Source organism: Amphiprion ocellaris, chromosome 11 (assembly GCF_022539595.1).
Source record: "Amphiprion ocellaris isolate individual 3 ecotype Okinawa chromosome 11, ASM2253959v1, whole genome shotgun sequence".
NCBI classification, from domain to species: domain Eukaryota; kingdom Metazoa; phylum Chordata; class Actinopteri; family Pomacentridae; genus Amphiprion; species Amphiprion ocellaris.
In genome coordinates, this window is record NC_072776.1 from 6,033,751 (window position 1) to 6,057,141 (window position 23,391).

Below are 23,391 nucleotides of genomic sequence, written 5' to 3' on the forward strand. Positions count from 1 at the left end.
CGCTGTTTGTCTGTGTGCAGCTATATTTCCCACTAACAGCCCTGCTGAGTGTGAAGTCCAAGGGTCTTTTCACTGTCTTTTCATTTACCAGTTTTTATTAGATTTCAAGGGCATTTTGTTAGAGCACTTGCCTCAGGGGATGTTGGACACTGATTGCCTGTAAAAGTGTAAGAGTGTATGTGTGTGTCTACTTCTGGGCATGTGTGTCAATAAAGTGAAAAGCTACACCACGCGAGAGAAAGCTTTACCAAAAGAGAAACAAGAAAAGCGACGATAAAGCGCATTAAGGAGAGCAACGGAGGAAACGTGTGTACATGTGAGCACACACAACAATGTTGCTGTGTACATGTGTGTTTGTGTGTGTGAGTGAGATGGATAGCCTATAGCCAGGGTGCATTAACTCTCTGCCAGACTGGTTACGACTCAGCGGGAATGTCACTGGAGAGCCGGAACGGGATTTAATTGCAATCAGAGAGCCGCCCCAGTCCAGCCGAGGACAAAAAAGCAAGACGCGGCAAAGCTCCCAGCAAACATCCATCTCTGCGTGAACGCTGAACGGGCCTCCAGCTCAGCTCAGGCTGGGAGCCATTAATCTCTCAGGGTGCGTTTAACAGGTGTGTGGCGAAAGGGGTGTGGACAAAGCAGGTGGCCGGCTATTAGCCTCGATTATTCCCACCACTCTGCTGACGTTTTTGTCTCATAACTATACGGCACGCAGCTCAGTGATGTATGAGGAGCTGGAGCTGGTGGCTGTACCTCAAGATGAAACACTGTGGGCGTCTCTCCTGATGCATCATGTGGTAAGCTCTCTCTGCCGAGGAGAAGATGTGAGGAGGCAGAGAGGAGCACAGACGACCTGTAGAGCTCAGGTACAGCTGACTCACCTGACAAAGAGAAGCAGACCTTATGTAACGTGGATACACACCCAGGCTGAGCAAGACAGAGGATGAAGTTGCAGCAAAACACCGAAACCATCGTGGGTATCACTTTCTTTGCGAGTGTGAGAAGGTGTTTGAAAAGTTCCCAAAAAAGGTGTTATTTACACCTTATTATAATCATGACATTCAACCTAAGAAGGCTTAAAACTGGCATCAGTTGAACCTTTTGAACACCTTAACACTTCAATGGTATGTTTTGTTGATGCAATTTTCCAAATCAACTGTGAAAACAGAAATAATCATGTGATTTTCTTGGACTAAATCTAAACTTAATACTGTAGTATTTTGCCAAAATCACTTTATTCAAAGTCTCATTTAAAAATTTGCCAAAAATGAACTTTTTGTACTAACCAGATTCAGTAAAAAAACAAACAAACCACAAAGCTCTGGAGTTCTTTGCCACAACAAAGCAGCTTTAAGTGACTCAGCTGTGACTAACAGTCACGTAAAATGCAGGGACTCTTTGACTGAACTAGGCTGAACTGCAGGCAGTGTTTACACAGACAGGAACATGAAAAGAAGACAAACATGGAAACAAATTAAAAATGTAAGTAGTAAAATATTTATAGTATGTAGAGTCCCAATTTTTCTTCCAGTATTTGTAATATCTGCAGGCACTGGGAAAAATGTTGTATATGCTGATTTAAGTTATTCCTAACTTTTGTAAAATAAACAAAATAAATTCCAAATTTTTAAAAATGATTTACGACCTTATAATGGTGTCATACTGCACAAAAGATACATCTGAGTTCTCGCTACTTCTAACCATAGTTGTGCGATTTCAAAAAGGTGTAGGAATTTATATTGCAGAAAAAAATTTACCCACACTGAGTTAAAATGTGACAGAAACTGCTTGGGATTTAGAGGGTTAATTAAATGTGTTTATCAGGGCCCAAGTCTCATTTATTATTATTATTATTATTATTATTATTATTATTACTACCAGGAGGTGAAATTAAAAATCATCTGTTAACACTGAGCTGTCAGATCTCAACTGCTGTATGAAAACACTGACAAGCGTTTGATCAAAAGTAGTTGTGAAGATGTTTATTTTGGGATTCATGACGAACTATGCTGTTGGGAGAATGTCACAACAATCAAATTCTAGGAAATTCTAATGTGGACCTTTTTATTCCTCGGTTTAGTTATATGTAAATAAAGATCTGCCTCTACAAATAGTTTATTTTCACATTTAAGCCATTTAAGAATTTGCATTTTACACTAGAATCCATTAAAATATTCAGAAAAAGCTTCTGAAAACACATTTGTTGTGTGATTTAAGCCCAAGAGGAAATAGATATATATATATACACAAGGCTCTGATTTTGTTTAACACATTCTAAGAGTACAGCATGAGACAGTGAACCATCTGTTGTCTATCACACTGAACTGTAACCCCAGCATGTGTGCCAGTGCTGTATCTGTGGCCGTGGAACAGGGAAGGAGGACGTGTTGTGGACCAGCAGTCCAGAGGGGCGACAGACGGCCAGCAGATCACACATGTTGTGACATATGTCCTTCTCACACTGGCTCCTCTCTGATCCTCCACACATCCTCTCTGCTGGGTAGAGATGCCTGGAGTGAATCCAGGCAGAGGCAGGAATGGGACAGCCAGAGGGGGGCTTGGCTTCATTCTGTCAAGGCAAAAGAAGATGCCACCTCCTCCTCCTCCTCCATACAACCCCCTTCTGGGTCCACAGCCTCTGACTGGCACTAATTCAGTTGTTTCAAAATGAATTATCTCCAATTTAAAATAAGCTGACACACACACCGTTGCTGATTGATAGTACAGCATTTAACAAATGATCATACAGAATTAGAGCCCCTTCCTCATTTGTTGACAGGCTTCTTGTTGCATAAATATGCTGTGATACAGTTTTAAAAAGAATTCTTTCTGGTGGGAAATAGTGAAATAGTCTGACAAGGAGTAGTGTTTGTGTTACCTAAAGTGGATCCTTCTTTTTCCTGGCTGATGCAGAGTCAGCCTTATGCTGTGTATCACTAACAGGAAGAATGCATTATTTATCAACCACAGGGTCCATTTCATCTGTGCATGCCTTGCTTATTATACACTCAAATATGCCTCCTTCATGATATAACTTTGCATGTTTGTAGCTTATCGAATGTTTTTGTCATGTGTAAATTCAACACGAGGATAGATAAGTGTAGCATATCTTGTAAGTTCAGGTGAAATGTGGTCTTACCAAAGTGGAATAGATGGGCAGCTCTTTGTTTGGATTCACCAGCAGAAGGATGTGTCCGATGTAAGTCTAAAAAGGAGCAGAAAAACACACTTTAATAAACAAAAAATCAGCTGAAAACTAGGAGTTACATCTAATATCATAAAATCGTTTGTGTGTGACGTGGCAGAGTTCTGCTTTGACGGACCATGTTGACATGAACAGGGCTGAAGCTGGGTTAAAATTACTCACAGGCCGCCTGAAGCGAACACCGACCTGGAATCAGAACTGCTGTCCTGCTCTGTCCTCCTTAATGGCAATATTCATGGTGTTTCCACTGCTATACGGATATGCTAATGTCGTGGAAGGGAAAGGTCAAGGAGGCCCTTCCAATGATAACCTCAGTAATGACCTTTTTCTAATAAAGACAACAAATCTGTCCTCCCACACACAAACCCCAAGGCCACTTAGATAAAAATAACCAACTCCTAATTTCTGACCCTTTTCTACTAAACTGCTAACCTCCCTGTTTCTCACAAAGAAACCCCGGAGGCAGTTTGAAAGGTAGCGCCGTGTCCCCTGGGAGAGCGCAGGCATTGCTAACATTCTGTAACACGCTGCTCTGTCCTTAGGCCCTGGCTCAAGGTTAATGACGAACAAATTCCCACTGCCTGAAGACACACAGCAAATTCACATTACTGTCCTATTGCTGTTGTTTCTTTTTTAACAAAGTACAACTTGTCTGGTGACAAGTTGAGCCACTTTCACCCTGCAACTCTGTAGTTTAATCTCATGACGCGCTTGTCAGTAATCCAGCCTTCATCAGCGTCTTCTGTTGCATCTTCCCCCAGTTCCTTGCCGCTCTCCTCGGGGGTTTAGCGGTGGACCGGTGCTTCTATCCTGGCAGAAGGCAGCGACCACTCATCAAAGCCCAGCTCTGACCACCCTGCTGGGAACATATGGAGCACTCACTGTCTTTGTTCTCCCCCCGTTTCTGTCCTTCACCATATCTCTGTTCACCTATTTCTTACTATTCACTCCATTCTGCACATAAGGTCAAGCACATTAGCGACAGAACGAAGAAAGACAAAACTGGGAGGAGTCAAACAACCTCTGTTTTTGCTACTTTTGATGAATCAAGCCCATATTTGCTCACCTGGTTCTGTTTCAAAATACCTTTGGTGCAAACAGTAAGATGCACAACGCATGACTGCGTCCAGCTCCTATGTGTTATACAGATCAGATATCTCCATCTTTGTTAACTCAATGCCCTTTCTTTTCACCATTTCTTCCAAATGGACTCCACCTCCTGCCTCCTGCCCTCATTATTCTGAATTCTAATAGTTTCTCTTTTCTTCATCCACCACTTGTACTTCCTTTCATTGCCGTCCCCTTATCTTCGTGTCCTGCTGCGACCAACCCTACTGTCTGCCGCCCATCTGGGCTTCTGTAATAACCGACTATTACTGCCTCTTCACGGAGAAGAGAGTGCACCGATAGCTCCACATTGATCTGGTTCCAGTCTTTATAGAGCTCCATCCCCATTGGAGCCAGACTATAGTTTTAAAGGAGAGGAAGAAAAAAAAAAAAAACGGGGATATAAAATGGACCCATTGTTGGAGATGAAGGCATTTTACTCTCAAATATAGTTATGGATTTTTCTTTCCAATCGATCTAAATGATATTGATTTTGCAATTGTCACCAGTGTAAGTACGTGTGTGAGAGTGTGTGTGTGTGTGTGTGTGTGTGTCTGTGTGTGAATCAGGTACCACTCTTACACAAGAAGTCAGCTGGCTGGAACTGAAAAAGGGAACTAATTAGCTCACAAACTACAAACAACTGTGACTATTTAAAATGTACAGGTTAAAAATAGTGCTGTTTGGTATTTTTTTTGTGCTTTGTTAATCAAGGACCAAATCTGTAATTGTTTTTTTAAAACTTTTCTTCCTTAAGCAAAAGTTGCTCCAACAGGAGCAAACAGTATGTTGTTGGGTAGTAGTTTCAGTTTCCTAATCAAATGAATGTCATCCTCTAGTGACTTTTTACAGCATCAGGACAATATACATGGGATTATCTTACTCATGTGAACCTCAAAACTGTCGAAAGGTATATTTTCTATTAAAAATTCCTTTACAAATTTGCTGAAATAACATGATTTATCAGATCCAGTAAAAACAAAATAAAATAAAAAAATAAATGAAAGAATCATTGGACTTTAAATTTTCCGACAATCCTTAAACTAATCATGTTAGAAGTCATGCTGTTCGGTTACATTGGGAAAATTAATCAAATCTAAATTTAAAATCGTGATATTTAATCAAAATCATGTTACACCGCATGTCTCATTTAAAAATTCACCAAAAATAAACTGCACCTGATTCCGTAAAAGCTGAGAAGCCATTAGTGACTCGACTGTCATAGACAAAAATTCAAGGCTGTGTTTACACAGAGCAGAAAGGAGACAAGTACTGAAACAAATCAGAGAGACTGAGAGCAAAAATAAAACATAGCTGAGCAATAAAATAAATCAAAAACAGTAGATAGTGGAGAAAGTTGTTGAGCAAGGTGAAATATCCTTCTAGAGCTGTGCAGAGGTTGTCAAAATGTAAACAGTAAATTATCTATAGTATGAAGAGCCATAATTTTACCCCAATATTGGTAATTCTGGGGGACGGCTGGCAAAATGTTGTACGTGTTTAATTTCATTTTTTTTATATATAATATTTATAATGTAAAAAAAAGCAAAGAAATTTTACTTTTTTAAAAATGATTTATGGCATTTGTTATACTGCACAAAACACACTTTTTCCTTCTCTCTGCTTCTAGCCATGGTTGTGCTGTTTCCATAGAGATACAGTGAAAAAGGAGCCCACAGTCAGTAAACACCCAAAAACTGCTTGAAGTCCAGAGAATTGAATAAAATAACGTGTCCATGTGCACCTTGGAGTGAAGATACATGAAGCCCTGTCAAACAATGTGCAAACTGACATGTTTTAAGCAGCCTGTTTATGACTCTAGACAATGGAAGTCAATGGCACACAGAAATAAGTCATGAGCTTGACTACATAGGCAATATTTCATAGTTTTGTTCTGCTCTTTCTATAAAATGCCACATAGAATATCATCCTCTAGCTACATTCAGAAAAATTCTTACTATTAGACGTGATAAAGATCATATAATCTACATCCCAGCCTTCAGGAGAACAGGTACGGTATTTGTAATGCGCCGTGTGATGTTTACACTTCACTACACTTGTATATCTGCTAGAGGGAAAGCCACTGTTGAGCTCATGGGTATAAAGATTGCGTGATGTGATCCAAACATCACACCCTGAAATTCCCAGACCATAAGCCACACTTTGCTACAAATAAACAGCCAGAGTGCCCCAGTTATGCACACGAGAGACTGTGTTTCGCTGTGTTCTGTGTGCGCTCTGGGTTCTGCTGTGTGTTTAAAGCAATATGAGTGGGATTCCTCGTGAAGGACAGAGAAGTCTTACGTAGATTTGATCGTTGCCAAAGCGTTTCTGCATCTCATAGAGGAGGCTGCTGTCAGTCAGCTCGCTGAGGGATGCCAGGTCGTCATTGGGGGCTGGAGGCATCAGCTTAACCTGAAGAAAATACATCAGATTTTATCTCTGAGAGCGATTTCTAGTTGTACTCCACACGTTGCAGATATTAGTTCCAATCAAACTCTTCACCGACAGATTTTTTTTAATATTAGCCCCTATTTATCCTTCCATTGGAGACAGGGAACGGCCTTGTGAAATTATTTCAAGGATGTACAAAAGCACATCTTTGGAGAGCTTTCTGAATGTCATCTGTGAAGCAGAGACAAAATGTGCTCTTTGCTAAAATGCTTAAATATATATCTGGTAAACAGGATGTACTACTCAGTACATTAACTCTATTTAAAATGTGCAGTGAATATTTCCATTTGAAATAGATAATAATGTAAAAAAGCTTCATTTTAAGATGGTCTGGAGCTGAGTTTCTTTACCATTTCACTTCTTTCTTTAATCATAAAAACAAGCTAAAGAAACAAATGTAACATGGGAAAATCCTTCTTCTTGTGTATCCCCTGTGGATATTTGATTTTACGTGTGCACTTACTGGGGTTTTTTGTAGTATAAGAGCAGTAAGAGGACAAGGTACCTGCTCCAGTTTGCTGGCTCCAGAGCTGAAAGGCCCATCTAGGCCATTATCCTGAGAGGGCTGTCGGCTGAGTGCTCCACCTGCCTCTCTGAACATGGCACACTTCTCCAGCAGACTGTCCCGCTTTGAAATAGATAGACCCAGGGGGTTTCTGTATGATAGATGGATAGTCAAGGAGTGGGAAAGAGACAAAGTAGAAGAAGATTTGGGGCAAAGTGAAGCATAAGACAGGAAAAAAAATCATGATATACATTATGTGGAAGTGACATAAGACAACATTTATTAACTGTTAACCTACAAGTTCTTGACGGGAGTGTTGAGATCGTGGGAGCCGCCATCGTATCGCTGGTCAGTGGAGGGTAGAGGAGCAGAAGGATCCTTCAGTCTCTGCAGCCAGCTCTCCTCTGCATTCAGCAGCATGTCTGCGATGGGCTCTGACACGGCAATATCTAACGACATGATACAAGATGGGTTTGTCAGTGGAGGGATTTGTTGTGAAATTCACAGAGATAAGTTTAATTTGACAAAGTTGTCAGAACTGTAAGCGCCAAAACAGATCTTCTCCGCTTTCTGCACCTTCTAGTAAAGACATTTGTGAGAAGACACAGAGGTTGTGTTAATGTTGTTATCTAAAGACTACAACGCTCCACAGGTTCACCTTTCTGTTCATTTATCAAGCTACCCCGCCCTCGCCTTCCCAATTCATGTGGATGATCCTTCACTGGTGCAGAACGTGAACCCCACCGTGGATCAATCCAGTTAAGATCCCCCTCTTGTCCGTAATGAGGTCTAAGAGGGCACTAGGGAGGGAAATGGCTTCATCCTGTCTTTTTATTTCTGCGTGACAGACAGTCCCCTAGATGCCCATCTCCTGCGCTGTCTTCCTCGCATCATGTGGCTGCTAAAGAAGGAGCACGGGGCTCCGAGTGGAAGGGGGGGGGTTGTGTCAGTCTCACATCTTTTCTAGGTCCACATGCTAGAACGAGCTATTGATTAGGAGCCGAGTGAGGCAGCCAGAGGCGCGATTAAACTGTGGGAGTAAATGGTTGGAGGCAGCTTTGACATTTTATCCAACAATAGAGAGGCTACGAGGTAAATCCAAAGCCCTCTGCATATGACACCATCCATCACAACTAAACAGGAAACACCACTAACATTTACAGTGACTATACTACAGTGAGCAGACTCGTTCAAAGGCTGGTTTTATAATAGTTCCTTTAAAGTTTGTGTGTTTATGTGTGGGAATGAAATTCAATACAACTTTAACATGAATAAATGTGCATATAAATATGTAAATGGACACTTCACTATCACACCCAGAGAGACACTAAGCAAGTTATTCTGGGTAAAATTACACAAGTATGAGATATTCTCCATGTTATAGGAACAAATGTGTCTACATTTATACATTTATCATGTCAAAACAGTGCCAAAGCAGTTTTTCTTGGAAAATCTGACACATGCAAAGTTTACATGTTGCCATCTTCTTCCTAGCTTTTTGCTGGCATAGTGGTATGTCTCTTGGAGTGTTATCTTCTTCAGCTGTTGCCCTATAGAATAGCTTGAAATCGAGCAATATCACGGTAGTTGTGGTCAGTCTTTGAAGTAAATGTCAGCCTCTGCCATCATCATATTGAGCGGTTTAACATGCAGGTTTAGCGTGCAACTGCGAGGGTTTTGTCAGTTATTTGTCTGTTTGCCTTCTTTAGAGTTGAAAACACGTTGCCTGCATCAAGGAGAGAAAACAACTAAGGACATTTCTGAAACTACTAAAATCAGGTTAAGAACTGTCCAACGCATTATTAAAACCTGAAGGATAGTGGTGAACCATCATCTTCCAGGAACAAATGTGGTCAGTCATGTGGTCTGATGAGTCCAGATTTACCCTGTTCCAGAGTGATGGGGGCATCAGGGTAAGAAGAGAGGTGGATGAAGTGATGAACTCATCATGTCTAGTGTCTACCAGCCTGTGGGGGTTAGAGTTATGATCTGGGGTTGGTCAGGTTCAGCAACATTATGTTCCCAAAGAATGAGGTCAGCTGACTACCTGAAGATACTGAATGACCAGGTCTTTCCATCAGTGGAGTTTATCTTCCCTGATGGCATGGACATGTTCCAAGATGAAGATGCCAGGATTCATGGGGCTCACATTGAGAATGAGTGGTTCAGGGAGCATGAGATGGATTGTCCTCCACAGAATCCAGACCTCAGCCCCATTGAGAACCTTTGGGATGTTCTGGAGAAGACTTTGCGCAGCAGTCAGACTCTCCCATTATCAATGTACAATGTTGGTGAAAAATGAATGCATCTCTGGACAGAAATAAATGCTGTGACATTGCAGAAGCGTGTTGAAACGATGCCACCGTTAATTAATGCCGTACTCAAAGCTAAAGGCAGCCCAACAAAATATTAGTGTGGGACTTGTTTTTTTGGCTGGGCAGTGTATATTGGTGGCCACTTTTAAAGAGATCGAGAATCATAGTACACATCAGGAGTGGGCATCATTTTCCGATGATCAGTGTATTGAATTGCAACTAATGACGGTTTTGCTGAGATCTAGTCAAAACCGGAAAAAATAAGTGGTGCAAATTGCCTTAATTTAGACCTCTAATGTCAATTTTTGTGTTTTTCTATTACTGAAAATAACAATATATGCTTTTTGATGATGATATGTTACCTTCATGCCCATTAGGAAATTATTCACACCACCCTCTTATAATTACTGCTAACACCCAGATTAAATTAGTGCAGACATGTGTTTATGTGCGTACGAAAGGTGTTAATGTTTTCAGTCATTAAGAAGTGAGGTCTCGCTTGCAGACACACTCAGATATGCGCAAAAAGACTCACAAGAGACCTCATTTACTGAATACACTGCATACGTGGCTGTGTGTGCATGAGTCTGTGTTTTATATCATCACACTGATTATTAATGTATCTGAACAGGCTCAGTGGAATAAGACAAAATTCATTTCTCTGCTAGTTTTTCCTTTGCTTCATTACCTCCCACTTGCTTCAATGTGTTTGCCTCTTCCAGCTGCCATATTTTTGTGTGTCTGTATATTTGTGCGAATGTGTAAATGCGTTACCGGAGGGCTTGTCTTGGTTGCAGTTCAACAGAGTGGGGTTCGCTCCATGCCTTAGGAGCTGGCTAACAATGCTTGTCTGGAAGAGAGGGGAGAAACACGCACATCCATTTTCATTACGTCCTAGCAAAGCTCAGTACAAGAACAAAAAAAATGAATAAAATAAAGAAAAACAAGAAAAAAAATCATTGTAGATTCTCAGTTGCTTTTGAAGATCAGGGTCAAGAGAGATGTGGAGGTTACACCCACATTTACAGCTATAGTGCAGACAAGCGTAGATATGTAAATGTATGATGGTATGCTGTGACACTGACCTGGAATTTAAGCACTAAGCACAACATGCAGACAGCGAGTGTCACACATGACAGGTCCATACAAGTGGTGCCTCCGACTGAGGAGATCCTTTAATAATGAGCCTATCTTCCATCACATGCCGCAGTGGAAGAAGCCCACAGTTGTCTCTGCTCGTTTCCACACACACTGACATGTGACAGCTGACACCTCTGTCCTCTATTGTTCCATCTAGTCTCCCTGTCTTTCCCTCTCACTGCTCCTTTATCTTCTGCACTCTCCCTTTTAACACCACCTTTGCCTACATAGAACATCAGTCGCATCAAACACACGATGCACTGTGTAATCTGAATACCTATTAATGATTAGTGCAACTCAAACTACTAAGAACAGAAAAGCATTTTTATTATTTCTCAGTGCAGAAATAGATGTGTCAAGGCAAACATTGTTTAAAAGGTGAGCTTAATACTGTAGGTCAATCATGTATATATTAAACATTTTTGCAGTTCCTGGTTGTATAGAGAGTATTAAACAATAAATCTAATAATTATGCTTTAGTTAGGCAGCCACCATGTAGGACAAACTACCAAGTAAACATAAAAGTGTCCTTAAAAACCAATAAATGACATGTACAATGTATTATTGTTTACTCACTCAAAGGGCATTCCAGACACTTGAGTAAAATCTAAATTATATCAATAAAAATCAATAAAAGGCCACTCTACTGATTCTACACATCAAGCTTATTTTAGTCATCATCAGGAGTTGCACTTCTAGCTTAATAAAGTTCCTGGAGGATGGATGAAATCTTCGCTTCCAAGATTTCAAATATTTTAAATATGGTAGTCACAAGAAAGAAACGGTTTATTAATCACGGAGGGTCTAACACATTGTAATATAATTTTGTTAGGGACTAGAGTTCAGGATATCTTGGCTTTATTTAATACAAGTTCTGCAAGTCCCCAGACTTTATTTAAGTTTCACACTAAACATACCAACGTACTTTTATGCAAGACACAGTTCAAACTGCTCTGCAAGTAGCAGACATTCTTTGTAATGCAGCAGAGTAATAAGACATCTTGGAAGTACAGGGGAAAATGACTCAGCACATTCAGCAGAGCGACCCATGCCAGCAGCTGTTCAGCTCCAAGTCCACAGCGTCTCTGCTGCCCACAAACCCTGTCAGCAGCACTCACACTCTATAAATACTGACAACACGTCAGTGGCACCACAAGATCTGAACTCGTCAGTGGGCCAGAGTTTAAAGGAGGACCAGGGAAAAGGTTATCAGTACATCGGGTTCAACGGGGACAAAGAAGCCTCAATGTGGACGTAGATTCATACAGACAGCAGGGTAGTTTTGGGTAAAGGGCCCAGATGTCCTGATGATATTTGACATAAAAAATAATCATGAGATTAAGAATAAAAAGCCTCTGAAAATGAAACTGTCATATAAATTTTTGCCGTTGCTATATTACCACAGCTTTCACATGTACCGGCATTATGAAACAGTTAATCCAATCCCAGCAGTGCTGTATTTTCACTCCCTGTCATTTTTTTGTTATAAATTCCAACCAAAACTATTTAAAAATTCCTTCCTCAAGAGAGCGTAACTTGAAAAGGCCTGACTCAAACCAGGGAAGCCGAGAGCCAAGGTCTAACTTATCACAAGACCAAGAGAGGGAAGCTTAATTAGCTGCAGTAATAGGGTCATACATCTTCTTAAAGGGTCAGTCTAGAACGCATGCCACACTGCAGCAGGGGTCTTTGGGTTTAATGTACCAGCTAGTGTTACGGTTGCCGGCGAGCGTTTCCAAGCAACAGTTTGTGTCTGCTTCATACCAGAGACCTTCCTGTTAGTTGAACTAGGGATTCAGTTGGCTGGATAGACACACATATCTGGGACTCATAATCCTCACATAGTCCTGTGTTACTCCTGTGTCACTGTCAGAGGAGCTATAAGAAGAAGGTCACAGAAGGTAAATGTTAAGAAGGCTCAGGAAGTAGTTTGTATGCAGGAGGAAAAGCAAAGGCACCATAGAGGAGCCGATGGCTGAGGTGATTTAACACTGCAAGGGAAACCTAATCGATTCTCCAATCCTCTGGACTGCCACTCTGAAGTCAGATACACTTACATATCACACTCCACACTCACACACGCGTACACACATAGTGTAATTGTGCACGCAGAAAGTCTAAAAACAAAAAGGACCACATGAAAGGTTAATATTCAATTCTATAAAATTGCAGTCTGGCTGTGTGCATTGAGATCTGCTAATTAATTATCATCTGATCATCTAAGAACTGCAGAAAGGGATTGTGTAAGAGGAGAAGATGAAAAGAGAAGATCTGTATAAATGAAACAGGCTGCGAGGTAATCCAGAGGAAGGAAGTCATTTTTAAAAACCCACTCTAGTGAGGAAAAAACATGGCTTGAGGACAGATGAACCAAAGCGAGTGACTCCAAATACCAAATGAAAAAATTCTCTTTGTCAGCAGCCAAGAACACAGCCCAAAACATAATTAAATATCTACTTGGGTCAGCAGGATCTGAATGCGATCATTTCCCCCTCTTCATAGCTGGACCCTCACCAAACCACCAGATCCTATTCATATCCTGTTCCAAGAGCCCATCTGGAAATCAATCTCCTCCCCTCTAAGAGAGATCATTAAACTGCTAATCTAAAAGGCTGAAACAAATGCATATACAGTTCTCCTCTGTGCCAGCAGTTTGACTCTTTCTGATCAATAAGCCCCAAAAAGAGCAGTTTATCAGGATGTGTACAATGTAACTAGAGGCAAGTTTCACTGAGGAACAATACATCAATAATTTCCTCATTATTTCATTAACGGCTGCAATCACACTGGAATCGATGCAGCTAGATGAGTTGAAATTGGTGTTTCTGCTTAATTAACATAGAAAACATCCTGACATGTCTGTGCAGCTGTCAGTTACCTGTCCGTATTTAGCAGCCAGGTGGAGAGGGGTCCAGAAGTTGTTGTCAGCAGGATGAGGGTCTGCTCCATTGTCCAGCAGCACTGACACCACCTCTCTGTAACCACTGGCACATGCAATGTGGAGCTTCAGAGACAGAGAGAGAGGAAAAGAAATTGTAAGGTGAGTTGTAAGACTGCAAAGTTTGGTTAAGACAACTGAAGGAAGGTTATAAATGTCAAATCCCAGATAGTGACACACGTGTGACCTTACTTACCAGAGTAACCCCCTCATCGTTGGGCTGGTTGAGGCTTCCCCCTGTGGCTACAAGCTGCCTGACATCAGATAACATGGTGCTGGGCCTCTGTGTCTTCATGGCATGCATAGATGACACATCCACACCTTAAAAACACAAGTCAAAGATTTCTGTTAATGTAAGTAATCAGTTGTCATGCTAAAACAAATAGTATTTTCTGTGAGTTAAAACAAAGCTGGGACCAGATGATGATTAGCAGAGGGTTGGACTACGACTAGAAATGGATTTAACAGGTAGCCTGTCCAAAGGAAAGAAAAAACAGCACACTATACCTCTGTGATTTCATTTTTAGACAACCTAAATGTAAAAATTGCATTTTAAATGAAAGGTTATGACTGTTTACTGGCCAGGAGCAGTGACTTCCTAGTTATCAATCAAAAATGTATACATTCCTAAATGTCAAACAAGCTTTTAAATATTTATACCTGACATTCAAGGGCATGTTTTGCCCAGCTGGGACCGGTTTTTGTTAAAAGAGTTAAAACTGCTTAACTATATTTTCTTAGAGTTCTTCATGGTGTTATGTGATTGCGACTGGGTGTATAGTGTCACAGTTTTGATTCACAGCACAGCTACAACATATGATTTTTCGGAGGATGCTGGCCGTATGTCTAACAATGACACTGAAACACCAACCTGAACGATTCAAGGCCATTGTTACTTGGTCGACACAGACAAACAGAGGTCTACAAGGGCATGTATCGCAAGCTATTAAGATCAATGCACCGCACACACAAACACACACAGTGTGACCAACTTTGGTTGCTGTAATAGCGTAGATTGATTATCAATCAATCTATATTTCACTCAGATAAGCTCCAGGGCACAAACTAATGGGACTTTTCCAAATAGACTAGTTGAATCGGTTAATCAATAAGTTTGTCTTCGCAAAACAAATGGCAGCCTCAGGGTTTTTAAGGTATGTGACACATTCTCTTAGAAGCATTACGGCAACAGAAGAGAATTTATTGTCTCCACAATGCCAGAACTTGTAGGAAACATAAAACACAAGCCACTCAGGATCGTAGAATTACAGTAGAATCTGCAAGAATTTTATGTTGTGGCATAATTGAAAATAAAAACAAACACCTTTTTAATTTTTACCCATTTTCTTCCTAATCTAGAGACACATGGACAAGCTGTGCTTTCCCATAACCACATAAACTTCAGGGGGATAGAGAACTTCCAGCCAAGTTGCTATAGCAACAGAGAGCCTGTGTGAGTAAGAGTATGTCTCATGGTGGCAAAGCCATCTGATACCCCACCCACCCACCCACCCAGAGGAGCAGCAGGTAGGCAGGAGGGAAAAGATCACCACCGGGGCTGACAGATAGAAGCAGATTCAAAAAAATTCAGCCCCTGGGGAGTTACTGAATTAGTCTTTATCTGTGTGTGTGTGTGTGTGTGTGTGTGTGTGTGTGTGTGTGTGTGTGTCGGGTGGTCTGAGCTTTGATGAGTTGGCCGTCTGCAGTCTGAAGCTTGCATTTGTCATGTGATGCTCATGTGTGGCCAATGGCAGATGGATGAGGGAAAACCCTCCATCATTGTCTGTATCTGTTTCTGTCTAGCTTTGTCAGCATGACTCCCGTTCCTCTTTCACTGCATGTCTCTCTGTATTTCTTTGGCACTTTTCCCAGCTTCTCCCTCTGTCACTCTAATGTCTCTGCCTCTACCACTTTCCTCTCCCTGTGCCTTTATCGCTTCTATTCCCAGCTCCACTGTTGACCTTCTCTCGTCTCTGTGGGAGGCAAATGCCCCAATCACAATTTGCCATCATTAGGCCTGTGGGTGTACTTCACCTTCATGCACACACACACACAGAGCATCTCATGTTTAACTGCAGGTAATGCATATTAGCCATTTACATCATTCTAACTCTTACAGAATGAAATATTTACTAATTATGCTGAATTCATCTTTTTTTTCCTGAAAGGGCTGTGGTAACATGAAAGGGAGCTACCCAATTTGATTGAGAAGGGCTAATGTGGAAATTACCCTTCAAACCTCAGAGGAACTTCATAGAAAAAATGCTCCTTCTACCTTTTACAGAGAATTACCATGACCTGGATGCCTGAAACCTTCTGTGAGCAGGTTTGAAAGGCATGCTGTCGAGACACAAACTGTAAAAACAGACAGAATCAAGAAATTTTCCAATGGTCCTTGAACTACTCTTCTTTTACTTGCTGCTCAGTCTGGAAACTTAACCAAATTTAAACTTAAAATCATGACATTCGCCACAATCATTTCACTCTACATGTCTCATTCAAAAATTTACCAGAAATAATTCCTTTGCTTAAACCAGATTCTGTAAAAAAACAAAAAATACTGTGCAGCTTGGCACAACCAAGAAGCCTTTATTGATTCAGCTGCAACCAACAATCATTTCATAAAAATTCAGTGTCTTTTTGGCTTAACTGGGATGAACTGCAGGCTGTGCAGAGTGTAGAGAAGAGAAACAAATTTAAATGTAAGTAGTCAGTCAGTACAAATTTCTCCAGCATTTGAACATGTGGGTATTTGGAAAAATGTCGAACAATTTTAATTAAATTTTTTTGTGCAAAATTCTAATTAAATAAATGTAACATTTGTTTTGTTTTTTTAGATTTATGGCATCAGTACTTTGTTGTACTGCACAGAAAACCTTGTGTGGTTCTATGGTTGTGCTGTTTCCACAGAGGTGCAGGACTATACATAAAAGTGAAAAATGATGCATGGGGTTCAGTGGATTAAATATTAAATTATAAAGTTACCTTCCTGTCTTTCTCTCATTGTGTGACACAGAATAAACAAGAGGTGTGCAGAGCTTTACCATTTTCCTCCAGGTATTTTCGGAGGATATAACTGGTCTCTGTTCCCTCGAAGGCGTAGTCCAGCGGAATGTTTCCATTGATGTCCTGCAGCAGAATGTTCACTCCCGCCTTCCAGACACAGGGCACAAAAAACAAAAACAAAAAAAAAAAAAAAACGGCAGAGGAGACACAAACAAACTGTATTTTAGCTTGGGCCATTCATCAGACTTGAATCGATGATAAAGTGGGACTAATTATCTTGACTTCCCAGAGGCGTATACCTGAAGAGAACCATGGAGATGTTAACAGACAATACAGCGACTTAAAGAACTCATTAAATAACCGCCTGGGGGGTGGGGCCATGAAGAGTGAGGGCATTGGTTACCGTTACCTGGGATTGCCAGGGTTAGTGTGTGTGACAAGATTAATGTGTATTTACTCAACAAGGACCCTGCCAGAGCAGTGTTCTGTCACAGCATGAGATAACACAAGAGGCCTTCCCTCGGGCTCCTTTAACGACTGTTACTCTGACGACAGCACAGTCGTTGATCACAATACGGTTATGATAGATTGTTTCTCTTTGGGGGAACTCCACTGTGCTCATTATTTGTAAAAATGATGCAGTAAAGCTAGAAAGGTGTGCAAGCTATGCAATATGTACAACTAGCTACACTGACAGGGATTTCTTGCTGTTTTTTTTCTCCATTTTTATAATTCCCTCTTTGGGTTTAGGTACTACAAGTAACATACAAGTGGCAATTGTCAGCAGCCAGCCATAAATGGTTTCCTGTGTTTGACTAAACCATAAGGACAAGCCAGTGTAACGACCATAGCTGGATGAGGCCTGATAACAGGGATGGGGGACTCTAAGTGAGGGCCCCTGTTTAATATTTACAGCTAATAGAATTCTAACGACCCAGTTGCAGTGCGGCAAAGAGATTTATGACCGAGTTCTTAGGCAGACAGAGAGGGAAGGGGTGGGGAAAGTTAAAAAAAATGGGAATAAAAGGGCTAAAAATGCAAGGAGAGAGCCAGCTGACAGAGCAACACGAAAAACCGTTAACCTTACTGCTCTGGAAAGCAATCAGCAAAACCAAGAAGCCCTAAAACCGCAAAGCAACCTACAGCTCGTCTACTGATTTATTATTTAAGCAACTGATTTTGTTATTTTTTTCCCAGCTTCTAAATCTGTTTTGCAGCTGCACGGAGGAAGCATTTTCCAGTCAGAAAATGAAGAAATTACAGTGCGATAAAGTGAGAACAATGCTTTCGGTTCGATAATCTGTTCCAGCGAGATTTACAGTTTCATTGTGCGCCCATCTGTGTTATCTAGTGGGAGCTATTTTTGCTCACTTATGAGGGTTAGTTAGGGGTTAAACAAAGGGAATTAATTAACATTAACAACTATCAGCTGCTGCTTCATGACTATTCATAGAAGGAAAAAAAAAACAAGAAACCTTATGACACCGTGAAGCTCGGTTTGAAGAGCAAGAGATGAGACGATGAGTGCGTCGGAGGGAGAGCATATTATGTGAGCAATATTATTATGCCCTCTCTGCCCACCCCTAGCACCACACATACAGGCACAAACACATCCCACCTCCACATCCCTCCTCTTACCCTTCCGATGTCATATTTGGACTGCTCCATCTATACTCCTTTAGATGTGTGCTTTGCCTCCAAGCAGTAATCTGCAGAACTTCCTCATAAACCTGACAGCTCCTCTCAGCGTGCCTCCGTTATAACGTACGTGTGCATGCACGCATGTGTGTATTGCATTGTGGGTTCTGAAGGGCTGTTTTAACCTGGACCATTCACTTCAAGGTCCGGTAAAAGTCAATAGGAGTCTGGCTGGATGAAGTAATCAGCTGACAGACAAATATATCTTACTCTGGTCATGAGGCCACACTCACCGCTGACATCCTTCGCTTACAGCTGCACAAAAATCAGTCAGATAGTCCTTGAAGTGTATCTGGTGCTTGCTACGAATGTGAAATATTCATAGACAAGTTTTACATTCTGCAGTGGAACACAGCCCTGCAACAGACAGTGTTGTAAGATGGCTCTTATTCTGGAGCTTTTCTCAGTAACAGTCACACATAGAAAAATCTACTGCAAACACTTTGAGCTTAGTCGTACACAATCTGACAACAACAGAAAACTGTCACTAAAGAAATAATGACTCTTAAGTTCTATTATGGCGCACAAAGCCACCAGACACAGATTAAAGTGAAGAAAGAATGATGTGTGGGCCATTCTTTCACAGACATAAATCAAATGTCTCGGTTCGCATGATAAGTGCCGACAGATATAAATGAGCTTGGTGCCTTTAGCATTAACGCACGCTACAAGGGGTTAACAACTTGACTTCTGAACCCGGCGCGACACAGCCGCAGTATGATGGATCCACCCAGGACGCTCCGGTGATGGAAATCTGTTAATACCCTGCTCCCTGTGCTTCATACTAATGGCAGCTGTTAAACACAGTGACTGCTAGAAAATCAATAAAAAACTAGTAGATATGCACTGAAAGCTGTCCCTGGGGCAGTCGCTGCTGAGCTGGACACCTTCACAGCAGAAATCTAACCAACCATATACACCGAGTCGCACATCTGATGGAACAATCAGATCAATGCAGCTGTCTATACATCCGGCTGGCCTGTAATGGGAGTTATATACACATGAAAAAGTGCATTGCTCAACTACAGGTTTATTAAGCAACAAAGAAATGTACTGGAGGCAGCATGTTTTAGAAAGAGAAACACACATATTACTCTCAAGTGATTGCACTGTTGTAATCATCGTGTTGTAATGTAATGTCAACAACATAGCCCGACGGGTAATTTATTCTGGATGACGCAATTCCTAAATCAACATAAAACAGTTTTCTCCTGTCTTACGCTGCTGTTGTTGTTGCACATGAACCACAGACAGATACTGACACAAAGATTAGAATGCAGAGTCACAAACAAGCCGCAAAACACATATATATTCACATATGGATGATCAAGTTTGTTCATCAACTTATGAAATTACATCCCCAGATATTATTTCAACACTTTTCTCCAGAAAACCAAAAGCAGGTCAAACGCTACAGGAGTTGCAATGATTGCTTGATGCGCCACTGTCATGTTTGGAGGAGGGACGACTACATTATTAACAGGAAAACCAGAAAACATTTCAACTAATGTGAAGTTGAGTTCAGTGCAGCCAGAGGCTTGCAGCAAATCATTTGACTTCAAAGCACTTCAGAGTTCAGGAGTTTTAAATTCATCGTTGACAAGCATGGAAAGTGGGTCAGTTCCACAACTGTACCCCCGCTGGGTTTTTAACTGTAAGAAAGGGGAAAAACATTTTGGAAAAGAACCTGTTTCCTGGGGATCGCATAATTACAATCTGTTTGTGCACAGTTTTAATGATTAAAAGCCAGTTAATCATCAGAACTATGACTTGACAGAAAAGAAAAGGTAAAGAAAAGGAAGAAAACAGAAGTGTGTTGGTGGTTTAAGACAGCAGAATTCTCTTTACATATTCTCCAGTAGTCCATGTAGTCCAAAATGGAGACAGGCTCCAAAGCAGAGTTAGACAAGCCTGCAATTAACATTTATCACTTCCCACATCTTTTTTTCTGAGGTTTTATAAGAGATGAAATAAGAAAGTCATAATTAAGCCACTAGAAGAAATTTGATTTGTATCTTGCGGTTTTTATGAGAAGGTCAGCCAAGATGTAACACAGGGAGATCAAGAACCTGTGCTAATTCATCCTGATGCACTGGATGTACATGAGCAGAGTGTAATAAAGACCTGGACATTGAAATCAGTACGTCAAGGCAGAAAGCTTGGTCCGGTTTTGTTTGATAATCGGACTGTTTTCACCAGATATATTCCACTAATAGACGGATGTTTTGGTGGAAGCTTTTATAAAGACTACACACCCTGTCATGTTTTTCATTTGCTAAGTAGGAATCCACTGCACCCATGAACTGCTAGTTAATCCCACCAGGGTCTCAATAACAAACATTAACCAGAGCTGAAGCTATATAGGTTAGGAATGGGTTTGGAAATGGGTTGGGAATGATAGAGTTTAGAAATGGCTAACTCTCCTGCTGTTTGGAGGCACGAGATAAGAGAATTAACATTAGCGCCAATCCGGATGCAGAGCAACAATTCACTCAGACTTCTCAGCACTGCCCATCCTCCCTCCCTCCCTCCCCCCTGTTTCTCCCACAAGACAAGCTTGGTAACATCTCTGTCAGCAAAAACCACTCTGTTCCTCCGTAGAAAACAGAGAGAGGAAATCAAGGACGGAGAAGCAGAGGACAAGGGGAGGGGAAATGCAGAAAGAGATGGTGGAGTAGGACACAATAGATTAGTACATATTAGCGGCACGATTCCTTCCTGTGCCAAACAAAGATAAGGACGCCAGTCAAGCTCCGTTATCAAGACCATTGTTCCATTTTCCCATTAAAATTCAAACCATTCTGAGGAAAGATCTCCCACTTATAGCACTGATGAGGCAGTAGCTGGAAAACGGAGCAGAAAGACGTGGTTATTGGCAGGGTCTGTGGTGAAGGAGATATGTGTCAAAATGAATAAATAGAAGAAAAGGGATATTACATCTCTATCGGAAATATGGCTTGACAGAAGCTATTTTTACCACGCTAGACAGGAAGAGCGCCTTGGGCTAATGTTTTAGAAATCATCTTCCCTTGCTGATTCTACCAGGACAAGAAACTCAAACGTTTAACTTAGCCTAAAGAGAAAAAAAAATGCACCCAAAGCAAATTTGCACTACTTTGGAATCCGGAGCATTTGAAATGTTGCCTTACTTGGCTTGTCTCCCCTCATGCAAATGCTGCCACAATCGCACAAGCATGCACCGGGGCACGCTCACATATAAGCAGAAGCAGAATCAAGTAAATAAACCTTTAGTACCAAAGAACACTCAAGATGTGAAAGCTCAAAGTGTCTTGGTGTTTGTTGGTAGAGTAAGTTGTAAAAACATGTTTGATCTTTTGACAGTGTTGAAGCAGATTTTTGAACTTCTTAGAAATGTTCTTCCTCTTTATTTCTTCACCCCTTGCACTCCTCCTGCAGAGTTCAGTTCTGTGTCAATAAGGCCTAATTTATTAGGAAATAGCTCTGTCTTGGTAGTAAATGGGAGACATTTAGTTACTGTCTCCCAGGGGTGTGGTATTAAATCTCTCCCTGCTTCTCATGGTGCTGCCCATCATGAAAACATAACTCACTGCATTAAATTGCATTTGGCATATCTACATCCCACCCCCCTCTGCAGACTAAGCAGTCAGTGTGAATTTTTGCTTGGAGGGAAAAATAGATGCATGCAAATACACAAACACCCAACACATACATGAACCCAGCAGTCATGCGCTGGCTGACATATTTATTCTGCACCCGCTTTGCCTGGGAGCTCTTCAAACGTATCCATTCCTCACAGGAACATGTCTGTCCTGCCCCACAGACAGGCAACAGCAATCACTCAGGACCCAATCAGCAGAACCAGGCTGTGCAGGATTCTGCTAAGCTCAGCCGGGCCTCCCTGGGTCTAATCAGAGCAGACCGGGCCCGGAGTGACTGGGCTGGATGTGCATGCCCTCCCCCTGCAGCTGGCGCGCCTTTCATTATGGACCTAATCAGTACAACCACAGCTCTTGTCAAGACATCCTCCACAGAACAGGCCCCTCTCTTTGATATCATGCTAATGCAGAACTTCAAAATATTCTCCTTTTCAGAGATTCAGCTGGGTTTGTGAAACAATGGAAAGCTGCGTTTCAGGCCGTCAGTAATACAAAAGCACCTCATCAATGGAGAAAATGCTCCACTTGGACGGAAAATTCTTGATGACTAATGTGAATAGAGCCGGTAGTTTAAAGTGAATTCAAAATGGAGCTTGGACGCCTCCCAATTCCGAAACAATGATCTAATTTGTAGCTGGCACACTTGGAATTGCAAGGATCAATAGAAAATTAGAACTACCCCCCTCTTGCAGGTGTGTCCTTTCATGTCCATGTGTGCTGCTGCAATATCCATCCCTTCCAACACTACTGCATGTTTATGTTTGGGTGTATTTTCCTCACCACCAGCAGCAGCAGCACCACGTCTGCATGGTCACACACACACGCTACATGCAGGGCTGTCCACAGGTCCTCGTCCTGAAGGTTGACGTTCAGGCCTCGCTCAATCAGAAGCTCTGCGGCGAACACATTGTCATGGCGAGCACACTGCAGAATGCAGAGACACTGAATTAACTTCTTGTCATTTTGCAGAATAAAGCATATTTCCAGAAGCCTTGCTAACTATAAACAGGAAGTGGTTTAGCGCACATGGTATAATAATTAAGGTATTAATTATATTCTCGAATTGCCACAGGGGAGTTTGCAAAATGCTAATGATAAAGGGATAGAGAACGGTTACTAGGGCAGCACCACTGCAAAGAAACACCATGCTGTGAGTTAAGGTTGAATTCTGAATGATAGAATTAAAGTTGGATTACTGTTTAAAAACAAAACATTTGGGTATTTCTTACCAGGTGCAGCAGGGATCCTCCGGAGGAAATGGGAGTGTTGGGGTCTGCTCCCTCCTTCAGGAGTCGCAACACTGCAACACAGTAGACACACATACGTTAGCACCTGCTGTATGTGTGGACAGGCAGCGCTCCAGGCATCTACAGCAGACACAC

At 41.5% G+C, this 23,391-nt stretch overlaps 1 protein-coding gene across 5 annotated transcripts in view; it reads right to left on the reverse strand.

Moving 5' to 3' along the window:
* myo16 (myosin XVI) overlaps positions 1 to 23,391 on the reverse strand; it is a 112,607-nt gene that overhangs the window by 48,671 nt on the left and 40,545 nt on the right. For all 5 annotated transcript variants that reach the window (XR_002746001.3, XM_023267289.3, XM_023267290.3 and 2 more), the window contains exons 3-13: positions 23,239 to 23,309; positions 22,790 to 22,933; positions 16,712 to 16,820; positions 13,864 to 13,988; positions 13,608 to 13,733; positions 10,364 to 10,439; positions 7,573 to 7,723; positions 7,275 to 7,425; positions 6,620 to 6,730; positions 3,143 to 3,208; positions 757 to 884 (exon numbers count right to left, since the gene is read on the reverse strand). Coding sequence is in view for 4 of the 5 variants with exons in the window: in XM_023267289.3 (XP_023123057.2) it covers positions 757 to 884; positions 3,143 to 3,208; positions 6,620 to 6,730; positions 7,275 to 7,425; positions 7,573 to 7,723; positions 10,364 to 10,439; positions 13,608 to 13,733; positions 13,864 to 13,988; positions 16,712 to 16,820; positions 22,790 to 22,933; positions 23,239 to 23,309 (1,258 nt within the window). In the remaining variant the exon portion in view is untranslated. The remainder of the gene's footprint in view (positions 1 to 756; positions 885 to 3,142; positions 3,209 to 6,619; positions 6,731 to 7,274; positions 7,426 to 7,572; positions 7,724 to 10,363; positions 10,440 to 13,607; positions 13,734 to 13,863; positions 13,989 to 16,711; positions 16,821 to 22,789; positions 22,934 to 23,238; positions 23,310 to 23,391) is intronic.